At 50.5% G+C, this 14,082-nt stretch overlaps 1 protein-coding gene across 2 annotated transcripts in view; it reads left to right on the top strand.

Moving 5' to 3' along the window:
• The first annotated feature begins 1,528 nt into the window (after nt 1-1,528).
• The window catches only part of LOC146189094 (E3 ubiquitin-protein ligase SMURF2-like), a 138,714-nt gene continuing 126,160 nt past the window's right edge, over nt 1,529-14,082 (top strand). For both annotated transcript variants that reach the window (XM_084604026.1, XM_084604027.1), the window contains exon 1: nt 1,529-1,976. In XM_084604026.1, the coding sequence (XP_084460152.1) occupies nt 1,925-1,976 (52 nt within the window). In that variant the 5' untranslated portion in view covers nt 1,529-1,924. The remainder of the gene's footprint in view (nt 1,977-14,082) is intronic.

The raw sequence follows: 14,082 nt of genomic DNA on the forward strand, positions 1-14,082 counted from the left end.
AGTGGCACTACGCTCCCACCGTCGGTCCCCACTTGTCGCGCGGTGCCGCACACTCGTGTCGTGCTCGCTCCAGTCGAACGTACGGCACTGCACGAGTGGCGACCAGCCGAACGTGTGGCAGCGCACGAGTGCACAGAAAACTCCTCGAGTGTCGTCAGCCGAAGACACCATAATATTCGTCAACTCTAACGCGTAACAGGCAGCAATACTAATGTGTCCCGTATTTTGTAAAAATAGAAGATGCGCTGGAGGAGGAGGAGGTAAACTTTATTTAAGATGCGCTGGTGAGACCTACCATGCGCAATCTCATAAAGGGCGCTTTTTCATCTTGATCACGTGTATATCACGTGGGTGCAATCTTGTATTCTTCTATTCATGGAGGAAGAAAAAACTAGGAGGGAGCGCACGCAGCGTCCGCAAGCCAACCTCCTCTGACGCCACCCTCTTCTCTCTCTTGCGCAATTATTACAGTTGCCAGACTCAAAAGCAGCAGGGCACAAGGTAGTTTTTAGTGACTTTGGATGCTCCCGTGGAAAGCCTACCGGCGTGGACTGCTGAAAGTTGTGCGTCTCGTCGTAACACATAAGTTACTTTGTGTACAATAGTTGCATTGTACTCCGTATTTATAGGCACACTGGTGAGAACTGCAGGTGGCTAGCTTTTCATCTTCGATTTTGTCAGGGAGACTACGAATTCGATATAACGTTGCATGCCCGGGGAACTGGCTTCAGCATAACAATGTATTTGAGGTCTGCATTTCCTAAATGAATCAAACGATTTTCGTCTCGAACAACACATGCACATGCCCTGACAAACAAACGTTTCGTTTCCCGCGGAGTGCGCGTAACAGCTAGATGCTCATCGTTGGAGCGACAGCCCCGAGAGGTATATCCGTGTAGTAGCATCCCGACACGCATCATTTCATATGGCAGTACTTGTGGGCTAGTTGGTTTGATTCTATGCTTGTGGTACTCACCGCATAAAGCCCGAGCACAAGAACACGAAGGACGACAGGATGAAGCGATGATCAGCGCTTCGTCATCTCGTCCTTCGTGTTTTCGTGCTTCGTCTTTGTGCGCCAAGCCCCGCAAGCATTTCATATGGCGCAGCTGAGGAGACCGAGTCATACACACGAAATACACGGGTGCACTCTGTGGCGGCGGCAGCCCCTACAAGATCAAAGTCCAAAGCCATCCTTCGCGAAGGCCACGCGAAGGCATTCCTTCAGAGTGAAGTGTGAGAAACCGCAACCGAAACCAGCTACCGGCTACTGCTTGCCGTACCACGTGATGGCTAATTTCCCATGATGCTTTTCATTATATTTTTTATGACTAGGCTTCACAGTGACTTTACACTTTTCTGCCACAACGCCCCTTCTAGTTTTTTTTCTTTCTTCATGATTCTATTTTACGCTTTCAGTTTTAAATTGCTGTTTTGTAAACATTTTGCTACGAAACTGAAGCTCTTGTAAACATAGTTTGATGAACTAAAGTGAGGTGGCGCCATCGGTCAAACTTGCTCCGTGCCAGCTGCTGCATTGGCCGCAGAGCCGCGCCGCATCCAGCCCGTCCGCAAACAAAACTCGCTGAAGTTTGTTTGCCGTTTTTTTTCCCTCCCCACTGCTTGTCGGACTGGCGTGCGTGTTTGTGTGTGTGCTTGGGGTCTCGTAGGAATGTGTGCGGCGCCGATTCAGGGAAACGCGTCGCTATAACGGCCGTCTTGGCTAGGTCATGCATCTAAGAACTGCCTAGCGTACTGCTCTCGGAATGACGTGTGGTCGTGGGTCCGTTGGACCGATGTGACCGATCGGCGCAAGGGAAGAGTCCGTCACTCCGGAGCGTCGTAGAGTCCTTGCGTTGTGTGTGAGTGTGTGCGTGCCCCGGGAGTTTGGGGGGGTTTTACCCCCGTCCCGTCTGTCACCGTCATGGCTAACCCTTCGACGAGACGGCACGGAGCCATGAAGATCAGACTGACAGGTGAGTTTGCTTGTCGGTCAGCACCGCGCGACGCGCTCTGCGCCTGCAGCCGAGGTCTCCTTCGTGAGCGCCCGCTGCCCGGAGCAAACTGCTTGGTTCGGCCCCCGCTAGGCCTAACGTATACTCTGCGGCACCGAGTAGCAGCTCGCCACTGATGCAAAATGCCGAACAACAGTGCGTTGCCGTGTGTTTGTGAGCAGCGGCTTTGAGGAACTAGCCGCTTTACTTCGAATTTAGTTAAATTTCGCCGAATGTACGCGCTTGAAACCTTGTAACCGTCACGTTCAGTAAAGTTCCGGATCCGGGGTCGCTTGCTCGCAGCTCTGCGTTTTCGCGCACACATTGCATTTAATCTGGATATTGCCTAGAGAAAAAAAAAAAAAAAAAGTATGCTGGCAAACGTCGGAAAGCCAGATTTGCTGCGGCGGCGTGTGTCCGGATGTCGTGTTTCTTCAATGCCGTTCGTGTGCCAAACCCGTCGGTGCATCATCGTGCAGCTAGTTGCAGACGAACTGGCCAGCCTGGATGGAGACGAATTCGTCGATCCCGTCGCCAGCATGAACGTGGTTGTGTGTTCTCGTGCCCGATAGCTTGCGCGGGCGGCGCGCGAGGTCGAGGGGTTGTGCGATTTGCATTCTGCGTGACTCGGGTTAAAAAGTCACTGCCGCCTCTGTAACTGCTGCATCTGCTGCAAACGGACGAGCGAAGAAAACAGAAAGGCTCTTCTTCCGCGATGGCTGGGGTCTTCGTTTGGCCCGCTGCCTCTTTCGCCCGAGGCGAGATCGCGGCACGCGCACCAGCTGCCTTCGTTTCTCTCCAACGGCGCGGTCACAACTAAAACGAAAACAGACAGACAAAAAAAAAAAAAAGTGGCGGAGGCAGGCTGGCGGTCGTTCGCTCGCTCAACCAACCAAGCGCCCCGTGCACCCACCCATGCGATTCATTCCAGATGCGGCGCTGCTGCTAACCCAACAGCGTCGGCCGCAAAATCAAGCACAGACCGCGGTGCAAGATGCACGACTCACTCTGGCTCGGCAACAGAAATGACCGTCATCCCTTGCTCAAGCACGAGCGACATCCGGACACACGTCTCTGCTTGCGGGTCGTCTGCATTTTCAGCTGTTGATTGGTCGCCGGAAGCAGACATCACTGCCCCTGGCAGTACAAACCATCGGTCTATTATTGGGGCTGTGTTTTGTTGGCAGTACCCGGCCCTACATAGTTATCTGAGTTTGCTTTGTGCATGCCGTCTTCGTTTGATCAGCATCCTCCTTGAAAGGCTAAAAATGAATCCACGAAAAAAAAAAAAAATTTCACTTGACAGTAGCGATTCTCGGCCGCGACCGGCTTTATCTCGGCAATCACCAGGGGCGCCGTACGCGTTTTAACACAACGATATTTGTAGTGGCATGTCGTTCTTGTTGCAAAAAGTTGGGCAGATAAAATGCTTCCTCTTCGTTTCGTGCCGAAACAATGTAATGAAGTGGTGACTGCGGCCTCTGGACCGTGACGCGATAACCGGGCTTTTTTTAGCGTCTCCTTGCGAAGTTAGCTGGTTCCACGGTCGTTGCTGTCTGTATGTTGACGCCGCTTGCCGAGGACGCGTAAAATAGAAATGAAACGTGGTGCCGCCGTCAGAGTTTTGATATTATCTGCGAAGTATAGTTGGTATAGTTGCTTGCTTTAAAAGCACCGGCACTCTGTGTATGTATATATTGGAGCCGCCCGAGAAAGAAACGGGGCCGGCCAGAGAAAGCCGAGTTATCTTTTGCCAGCTAGCGTGAATTCTGCCCGTATGCCTGGCGCTGTTTTTAGCGTGCATCAGGTCTAAAAAATGCCCTGGAGTTCATGAAGAAATATCGCCGTGTTGTATGTACGCGGGCATCGCGTTTTTGTGTTTTTTGATGCCTTCGACCACTTACTGTGCACGCATGTCTTCTTTCTGTTATTGCGGAAGCGTGTGTTTGTGCAATGAACGTAAGCATTCCAAGGCACGCGAAAAAGAAATAGCACGGCGCAAGGTATTCTGTATCCGGCTTTGCATATTCCATCGGCAGTTGTTCAAGCCTCGCGAAAGCAGACTTTTTTTCTCGATCGGTTTTTAAACGCTCGATCCCTCGCGTAGGGGCAGCTGTATTGGCCAGTGACTTCAGCAGCGGAGGTTTCTTCTCAAATTGCTCGTTTTTATTTCTTAGGCGACAGCGCACCGCCGAAAAGCCGTCCGTGGCCGTAGTCGGCGGTAGGGAAAATCCTGACTTGTCGATAGGGTCATGATGTCACCAGTACATGACGTTTGGCGGGAATGTCAAACACGCCACATTAATAAAGAAAAATCCTGTGAATTGAGGGAGGGTCCAAATGATGTCAAAATTGGCGAGGAGGTTCCTCTAATTGTTTATTGAAGGCGTAGAAGAGGACGATGGTCGTAGTTGTTTTGGTCAGGCCAGGTTTTGGGTGAACGGGGCCGCAATGAAGTCGATTCTTTGCCGTTTTCTTTGGCGCCCGTGTGCTGTTGTGCGATGTCGGTTCAGTCCGGTCGAATTCGCGCCAGACCAGTCTTCGCAGATTTATTTCTCGAACATTCAGACAGTGATCGAAAGCGAAATACGTGGCTTCCTCGTTTTTGCCGTCGGAACATTTCATGCTTGAGGCGGCGGTTTCGGATGTAGCCGGAAGCGGCTGACCGGCCCCGCCGTACTAGTAGTCAGTCGTTCCCGATCTCTTCGAGTTTGTTTGCCGGCGATAACCTTGTCACGGATAACATTTTCGAGTTCTCACGCGCTGGAGCCCGTGGTGGTGACCCGGCCCTGTGCTAAGCTGAGGAACCATTTAAACGGCAACTGCGTAGTTGCTGGCGGCGGGTACTTGGCACCGTTATCTGCCAGACGGTCTCCCCGACGGTACATCTTGGCAGGACTCCGACCGCTGACTATCTTTGAGTTTGATAACGGCCCGCCGTCCGTCGGTGCTGCTTATGTTATGCGCTGCTGGTGTTGTTTCTGGCTGCCTGGTAGGCGGGATGACGCAATGTCTGGGGTTGTCACTCGTTCCACTGAAATTCTTGTTCGTCCAGTTTACTCGGATCGCTGCGGTCGACGACTGTGTATTTGCAGCACGCAGATCGTGAGAACGTGCAAATGTCCTGGCTGGCCTCGGGCTTTTTCAACCACGGTGGTGTTTGAGCGTCCGGCTCGTGTGCTGGAAAGGGTGCGAGGTTCGACTCCCGAGGTCCGCCGCCCGACGGTTACAATGTTTCCTTATGCTTGTGGCTTGGCCTGCGCTAGGCGAAAATAGGCTTTTTGCGCTACCACTCGCATACCACACATGCCAGCCCCGGTGCTTCCTATCGGTCATTAATTAACCAATAAAATCAAATAGTCATCGTCTTAACCATCATCCGACCTAGATAGTGCTGAAAACTTGTGCCCTATGGCGTTCATACAGGTTTGATGACGAAAATCACTCGGGTTAGGTATACTACACAAGAATGCTGAATTGGGCGAGTTAGTGCATTCGAATTTTAGGAAACGTAGCGCAAAGAAGGCAAGGTGTGTGTATCCTTCTTTTTTGTCCTTGTCTTCTTTGCGTTACGTTTCCTAAAATTAGGTATACTATCTGTATGTCAGACTTCCGAATTGACATAACCATAAAGAGCCGTAGGATTGCTTCCATCTTCAAATTCTTGCTACGAGTGAACATTGTATGCGCTCGTCTCCGGTGACCGTTAGAAAAGCAACTAGTGGTTAGCTGTCATGGGTCTGTTTTAGCGTCCCACACAGGCGAAGTATTGTCGGCGTTACTCGTTCGAAGAATAGCTTCCAGAGGCGTGTGCTAATCGGCGACCTTCGGAAATTGTTGAGAAAGAAGTCTAATGGTCCTCACTAGCGCTTATGTAGTAATCCGCTGATTACTACCTAAGCAAGAAGCCCCATTCTTTCCTTTCCCATTGCTAGAGGAAGCAATGTCAACCACACGGCAAAGAGGTGCGCAGGTGTACCGTATAGAGGAATAGGATACACTTGCGTACATCTTTGCCGTGTGGTTGACATCAAGGCAGAAAGGACGGCCCCGGTCTCGGACATCTGGGGAGGAAAACGAAGAACCGCAGAAGAGTTTATCACCGTTAGACGCCATAAAGAAAGCACGGGCGGACGTCCTAGCGTGGTCTTTGGAAGAAGGCGTCATCGATCAGACGCAACTCGCTGAGCGTCTCTGCCGGGAAAGACCGTTTATTTCGCCCACTTTTTGTCGATCGTCAGATGGGGTACGCTCCAGTGTCACCTTACTTTACAGCGCGTAGTGTTTGCAGCATGAGGTACAGATAAACGTGCAGCAAGAATTTTCAGACTATAGAGTGCTGCAGCTAATGCATGTATACTCTGCTTCTCAAGCCGTTGGCGTCACTGCGAAAGGTAACGCAGCACAACCGGGATGACGTGCACAATCCGCATCTTTTACAAACTGTGGCGCCCTCTGGGAGTGGTTGAAAATTCGTCTGCTGCTGGTTGAAAACTTCTTTGGCGCCGGCCAAATGACGGTGTGTGGTCTTGACAGCTAACGCCATCTATCGCATACGCCTGTCACAAATATTAACTACACATTGCATCCGAGATCAGCTACGGCTGCGCCGATCGCGGAGGCCAAGAACTGCGCATGCGCAGCAGGGTTTGGGGGTTTGTTTTCAACCAGGGGAGAGGCGCGCATGCGCAGAGTGGCCTTGTGAAAAAGGTGGATTGTGTCCCCACCACATTCTTGCGCCGTATACTCGACAGAAGCGTGGAAGGACAATCCATGTTGGCTCGGGTCGCCTCGTTACCTTTTCTACTGCTGCGAACAGCTTCGGAAGCGAAGTACTGGTGGTAAGCGAGGGAAGGTGGTTTATCTGTTCAGCTGTTCTTGGTTAGAGTCACGACAACGTGGAGGAGTTCTTTCTGCGAAATGATGGTTGCGACACTGTTACGTGTTACGCCATTCGCAGCACTTAGTCTGTGGGAGCGGCCAATTTTCGTGTCTCGCTGAGCGCCGTTTTTACCTGGCACTCAGAACCCTATATGCTAAACGAATTGGTTTATAGGCAGTTCTCTTCGCCCCACCTCCCATTATCTTTCTTTCTCGGCTGACAGCTTACGGGAGCTGGGCTAGGGGTTTTCCTGCTCGCGTGTACATTTCATTACGTTGGCGTAACTGTCCTCGTCGTCAGTTGGTTTTGTCCAGTCGAGTGCCGATTTTCCATGCTTCTGTCTTGCACGTTCGTGGCAGATTTTCCTAATTGGGCCGCTCCGTGTTCCTCCGCAGCCCCCTCCAAACTTCACACTAGCTGCGGCTAGTTCTTGCAGGGAACACACGAGAGACGGTGGAGCGGCCTCTGGTCACAAAAGAAGGACATATATTATGGTGAGGCTACAAAAAAAATAATAATAAAAATAATATGCCTCTGCCCGTGCCACTAGGTATAACTGAGGGGCTTTAGGTATAACGGGCTTACAAAAGAAGGACAGGGCGCATACAGTCGGCAGCATACGTTTGCGAGATGCTGGTATTGGCAAAAAATAAAATAAATAAAGTTGGATTTTGCCCTGCGCGGTGGCGCAGGGGTTAATATGCCCGACTACTGTGCCGGAATACCCGGGTTCGATCGCGACCGCCGGCGGCTGCACTTCGACGGAAACGAAACTGAGTGGCGCCCGTGTGCTGTGCGATGTCAGTGCACGCTAAAGATCTCCATGTAGTCGAAATTGCTCCGCAGCCCTCCACTATGGCTCCTCTTTCTCTCATTCCACTTTCTCTCCTATCTTCCTCTCTTACGGTGCGCACCAGGTTTCTACAGAACAAGCGTTATTGATACTGCGCCTTTGATTTCCTATAAACCAATTATTATTATTATTATTATTATTATTATTATTATTATTATTATTATTATTATTATTATTATTAACGTCGCACCCATCACCCGCGTACTCCTTGCGCTGGTATGGTCGGATACCAGGACCTTGGCTGACTAGGCAGCGTCGCGGCAAATTTATTACCGGACACCTATGTCCTGCGCAGAATTTTGGTGCTGGCCGTGCTATGAGGGCATAGGAGAGGTATGGACTAATGTGCGATTTCCGTCGGTTTTACGCTGGTACACATCTCTGATAACGAGACTAGCCCGCCTTGCAATGCATTGCGCTGGACGCCTTTGTGGTGGCAGGGTAGGCTGTTCTTGGTGTGGTCCTTCGTCGGGTTATACAGCGCTAAGCTTCTGTCCGCGGCGGTCACGTGACTGCACCGTGCGCGCAGCCCGTGCTTCGCGGCTATCATTTGGCCCACGCGGTCGTGAGGCGCATTGAAGCGCTTGGAAGCTACTTGCAGGGGCCACCCGCAAACACTCGGCGGTTAGCACGCGGGGTGCTGGAACTCACCCGCGTGCTCTACATCTTCAGATTGGTTTTATGCGCACAAAAAGACGACACAAAATGACAAGATTGGTTTTATGCGCATAAAACCAATCTGAGTATGAACCAACTAGCCCCACAACGCATATTACTCGACATCTTGAGCGCTTTTTGATGCGAAGGGTGTTAGTAAGGGAAGAAAAGGACGGCGCGCAGCACAGGAAGGTGTTGTCGCGGTCTAGTTGATGTGACATTGCTAAAAAGCGCTCCTGCGTTGTTCATTTCTCCCCGTGTCGCCGCCGTACCCTCTTTAGCAACGACACAGTAGGCAGTCCTACGGTAGCGCCGTTTACATGGACCCGACGGGCTCTGTACCCCCCCTTGTTATGTACGGTATTCTGTTATACTCTCGACTTCATAACCCGGGTAGGGTCGAGTCCACTCAACTCATATCCCGACCCTGGGCTGTATACCTTAATTGTAGGGGATAACAGGAGGAGAGACGTTGAAGTGTAACAATCGAATTGTTTCCGTCTTCTGGCGTGCGATCTTTTATTCAGCGGATTAATCTTCTTGCTGCCGCTCTCTGGTGTGCTTGCCCATTTTCGGCGTAGTTTCCTGTCTTTACAGCTGCAGTGTGTCCCATTGATTCGAGCATGCGGGAAGAAGGGGGTGCGATCTCCCCGTAGAAACTTCTCTATGTGGCGCTCAGTCCATTGGGTCCATCACCTGAGCTCGTGCCGACCAGAAGCACGTTCGTTACCCCTTATGCTCTGTGGTGGCCAAGGTACACAGAGCCTTATCTCCATCGCTAACTGTGTTGACGTCATATTATTCGTCGCCCGTGCGCTGTGCCGCGCACTGCGACAGGGGTGACGGCGCGCTGCTGCGGTGGCCGCTTATCGCAGCCTACCAGGGATGCCGCCAACATGCGTCGACTTAGCACGCTGACGCCCTGACGCCAGCGTCGACGCACGTGGTGGTTTGGGGGAGGAAGAGTGGGCCGCATATCGGCGGAGTCCCAGACGGCGGCACGGAGAACGGGCTGGGTCGGTCGGCCCGAGATAAGCGCGGCGGCGACAGGAATATCCGCCGCCGCCGCCGGCCGAGGTCGACCGCTGGCCGGACGGACGGCCGCCGGACTGCTGCCCTCCCTCGTCTGTCTGTGCCGGGTGCGTCGGCGACCCGCTCCTCTCGCGTCCTTGTTTTGCGCCGCGTTAAGCTATGGAAGGTCACGTCGTTCGCGAATAATGACGTCACCGTCACGTGACCGTCACCCCTGACGACGTTGTCGGTCACATCAGTGATGTCCACGCTACTCACTAAGCGCCCTGTGCGGCGGTAATTTTGAATGCGCCGATCAAACTCCTTGCGCGTGATCGTGCGTTACCATCTCCTACGTGGAGGGCGTTCAGTCAGAACGTTTGGAGAAAGGTAAAGGGAGAAAGCGCTTGCGGGTTTCCTCCAGGGATGCCCTGTCTGGTTCATTGGGCATCCCCAACGTTCCCTCCGAGGAATTTAAAATGCGAGGAAGCTGAACCCAGGCGAGAGTTGGGACTTCCGCAGATCTGGCTACCACCACTACTGTAGGCGTAGCAGCAGCGAACAGAAACCCACCCTTAGTCCTGTGCTTTTGACAAATGCTGTACGACGCTCTCCTGTGACGCTGTTTTTTTTTTTTTTTTCACAGTAGATAATGAAACTTTTATCAGACATGAGCGTCCCTTGAAGTTTCTTTTTTTTGTTTTGTTTTTTTTTTCCTCGTCAGTAGGCGATGGTTGTATAAATGTGCTGACTGGTACAGATTGCATTACATCTCGCTCTCTTTTTCGCTCGTATAGCACCACTGCGAACGTCTTCAGTACGAATAGGAAATTTTCCCGTAACGTTTCGTCTTTAACTTAAGCCACCCTTTGGCCATTAATAAAACTGCAAAAGCAAGCCATACGCATCATAACCTCCTCCCCTCGAATGTCACCGTCGCACATTTTGTTCACGAATTTAAATGTTCTACCCCTCTCGGCTCTTTATCTTTATAATATCGGTATTCTATTCTTTAAGATTCTTCACCATCAGCTCCCACTTAGCATTTTTCCTCCCGGCACGATCAAAAACAACAGCGTTACACAGTTCGCTCTACGTGATAATTTTCTACTACCTAAGGTCAGTACTAACTACGGGAAACAATGCCTTCAATTTTCGTCCATATCATTTTGCAGTTCTTTGAATTTCGACATTAAGCAAACTAATACTTTTTTTGTTCAAGTTTAAATTTAAAAATTTTCTTCTTAATGTGTGATGTCATTGTTATTTATCTTTTAGGTCGCGGAATTCGTAAGTGTTTCTGTACTTTATTCTGCATTCTGTTTTTGTCTCTAAATCAGTCGGTAATGCACTTTTTACTATGTATTTCGTTATTTATTCTCAGTGTTGCTTCATAACACAATTTTCCTTACAATAATATTATTCTTTATGTTGCCTATTGAAATCTATTACCATGGGAGGTCCCACCTGCGGTCTTGTAGCATGGGACCTCTCGCTGTATATTCTTGTAAGTTGTTTTTTGATTAAAAAATAAACTTTCAACTTCAACCCTATAGCTTCATTCATCACTTCGCTTGGATTGGATTGGGGAAAGATCGCTTCATTCATTTCAGTTTCAGGCTGCAAGCCATCTTATTAATGTCTCTAACGATCGTTTATAATGCTTTGTTTTTTTTTTTTCTTCTTTCGATTGCACATGATTTGAATGACTTAGGTGATTTTTTTTTTCTTTTTAGCTAGACAAAAGGTATCTGCTTTATAGTCACGCAGTTAGGGGGCGTTTTCTTTCCTGATAACCATTTAAACCGAATGACAAGACGAAAGTAGGTGCGAAAGACGCACCCAGAACTCTCCGTATTTCCCACCTCTAACAATGCTAGCCTAGGAGACCAGGTACCGCAGTCAAGGAAGTTTTATTGCCAAAACGATCAGTTTAAGATTCGCCATTTCTCTGTCACCAGACGGAGTGCCTGATTGAGTGTGCGTGGATAGTGCATGCTGTCTATGTTGTAATGATTGTGATCGAGACGAACGAAATGCGCGCACGCAGCAACAACAACAACAAATAACGGCCGGAGGAGGAGAAACGCAAACATTTCGTATCCTTGAAATGAGATGTCGTTCCGCGCAGCGTGCTGGCCGCACGTTCGGAACGAAGCGTTTTGTACATCCTCATCAGTTTACGGAGAAGTACGCTTTGTCAGCCTAATCGAATTGTCTTTTTTTGACATTCCCTGTAAATAGCTAACACTTTCCAGAATTACGCACTGATTAATCATCCTCGTCATCACAATTTTAACTACTTTATCATTGATTTGGTAATTGTCATTTTGTATTGACGATGACGTCATCACTTATTCATTGCGACCTCCTACGACTTAGTCACTACTTGGCATGTCATCAGGTGCCTGTATTGCGCCATTCACTGTTTTATTTTATTACTCAAATACATATTGCACTCATACACATTCAACTTCGACACGGCACGCCACGAATGCAGATACCCTGCACGCAACAGATGGCGCCGGGTGTGTGTGTGTGGGGGGGGGGGGGGGGGGGGAGGTGTCATGCAGCGGCTGCCACATAACTTCCGTATTCCTCGGTGTGACTGCGGTTGTGTGAAAAAAATTTATATATATATATCCCGCTGACTGTAATTTGTCAGCGTGTTTTATGGGAGTTGTCCCGTTGAAGGTTTTGCACGGACTGGTCACGTGGTCGTGTTCCCACTTACTCTTGAATGCGCGAGTGCTTATTTATTACAACCAACGCTCACCTTCTGCATACGGTTGGCAGTGGCTAGCGATAAAAAAAAAATAAAAGAAACACAAACTAAACTACTTAAGGATTAGAGCGTTAAACACAGTTTGAAAGAAAGTTAGTTTTCATCGGAATAGAGAGCTTAGCGGAAGAAAAAGCAGTGATGTAGCACAAGACGCCAGCAAGCTTACGTATAATACCTCCGAAGTGCGGATCGTTAAGGAAATAAAGTGAAGGGAAGCAAGCACCTGGCAAGCATAGCATAGAGCAGTAATGAGCACATCAGTGGGCTCTCTGGGACACCTGGAATCTGGCATGCACATTCGGACCAGACAAACTGCCGATAATAAGTGCAGTGAGGGAATAGAGTTGCGAGTGGACTACGTCGACGTACTTGTGAGCGCGGACCTGTTTATTATCCTGTTAAACCCCGTTTTGCACCGTTGGCGTTGAGGCCCGTCCTAAACGATCGAGTGCAGCTGGAGCCCCGTGGACGTTTCAACTGCTTGCGAAGGTGGTGGTGGTGGTGAAAAACATTTATTAGATAATATTTACATGAGAAAGAGAGAAAAAAAGGAGACAGACAATAAAAGACCCGTTCACTCCTCCCGTGGCGTCCCCGCGCCTTGCTCAGTTGACCGTAATGTCATGCATTCGGATCACAATACTCAAGAAGCGACGGTTCGCGCTTCATTGTGCCATCATATAGTCAGTCTAGGCATTTTGTGACCGTGACGTCACCGCGAAGTGCAGAGTCCTTACCTTTTTCTAGGAGGCATGTCAGGTTCGGATAGTGGATACGGTGGCTGTAAAAGGACAGAGTGGAAGATGAGCTCAGGGCACTGCATACGGGAGAGATGGGGGAGGAGGATCATATTAAATGTCGCCACGCTGTCAGAGCGATCAAGCTTTATCTTCTCTGTGTGTGTGTGTGTGTGTGTGTGTGTGTGTGTGTGTGTGTGTGTGTGTGTGCGTGCGTGCGTGCGTGCGTGCGTGCGTGCGTGCGTGTAACTTTCTCCTGGGCAGTTTGAGGGTGTACGTGCGTAGTCGTCGGGGGTCCGCTCCGGACGCCTCTCGGCTGGTCCGTCGGTCGTCCTGTGCAGAAACCGAAAGCATATCGTGCAGTCCACCGAGCTCCCCTGTGCACGAGGCCAGCAAAGCACGCCGCCTTCGCCGCACCGGGAGCAGCATCATCGCATACCAGCAGCCGACAGACAGGCCCTTCCCCTGCCGGACGCCGGGTATTTGTGCGTGCGCAGGCATGCCCGCACCGCCGACCGGTTTGCCGCGGCCGAACCCCGCGTGTGTGCGCTCTCGCCTTTCTTCTTGTTGGCCAGTGTGTGCGTGCGAGGCGGAAGAAGTATAAAAACTAGGAGGAGGGGGTCGAAAAAGAAGAGAACCGGTGGAGGAATCCAGACAGCGGTGGTTCCCGCCCCTTGCGGCCGCCGCTGCTTCCTTTTTTCTTGTGTTGGTCCTCTTGCAGGTGCGTGTCGCGCCGAGGGCAGGTCGGAACTTGCTCTTCTTTCTTCCGTCGCCTGCTGCTGCTGCTGTTCCGCTTCTACTTCGTCCTTTTCTTGAGGCCTCGAGCGGCCACGTCATCCGACTCCTCACTGGGATGCCGCCGAAGAGTCCCTCTGCGTTTTTGGAGGGGGCCATCGCGGTGGGAACCTCGCGTCACTCCGAAGTCGCTTTAACTTCGAAACATCACGTGCGCTGTGAGGGGAGTCGGGGGTACCCCCGTTCCCCACCGCCTTTTTTTTTGGTTGTTGTTGTTGTTTCAGTCGGCTTCGTGCAAATCCACCTAGAGTAGTCTATGGGGCTTTACTTCGTGTTCCGAGTCCATATTTCCGCACGAATGCTGGTATTTTGTTATATGTCGTCGCCATTGTATTGCGGGTCGTGTGCAAAACGACTTATATATATGT

The sequence above is a fragment of the Amblyomma maculatum genome, chromosome 5 (assembly GCF_055883805.1).
Source record: "Amblyomma maculatum isolate TAMU_Amacu chromosome 5, ASM5588380v1, whole genome shotgun sequence".
Taxonomy (NCBI): domain Eukaryota; kingdom Metazoa; phylum Arthropoda; class Arachnida; order Ixodida; family Ixodidae; genus Amblyomma; species Amblyomma maculatum.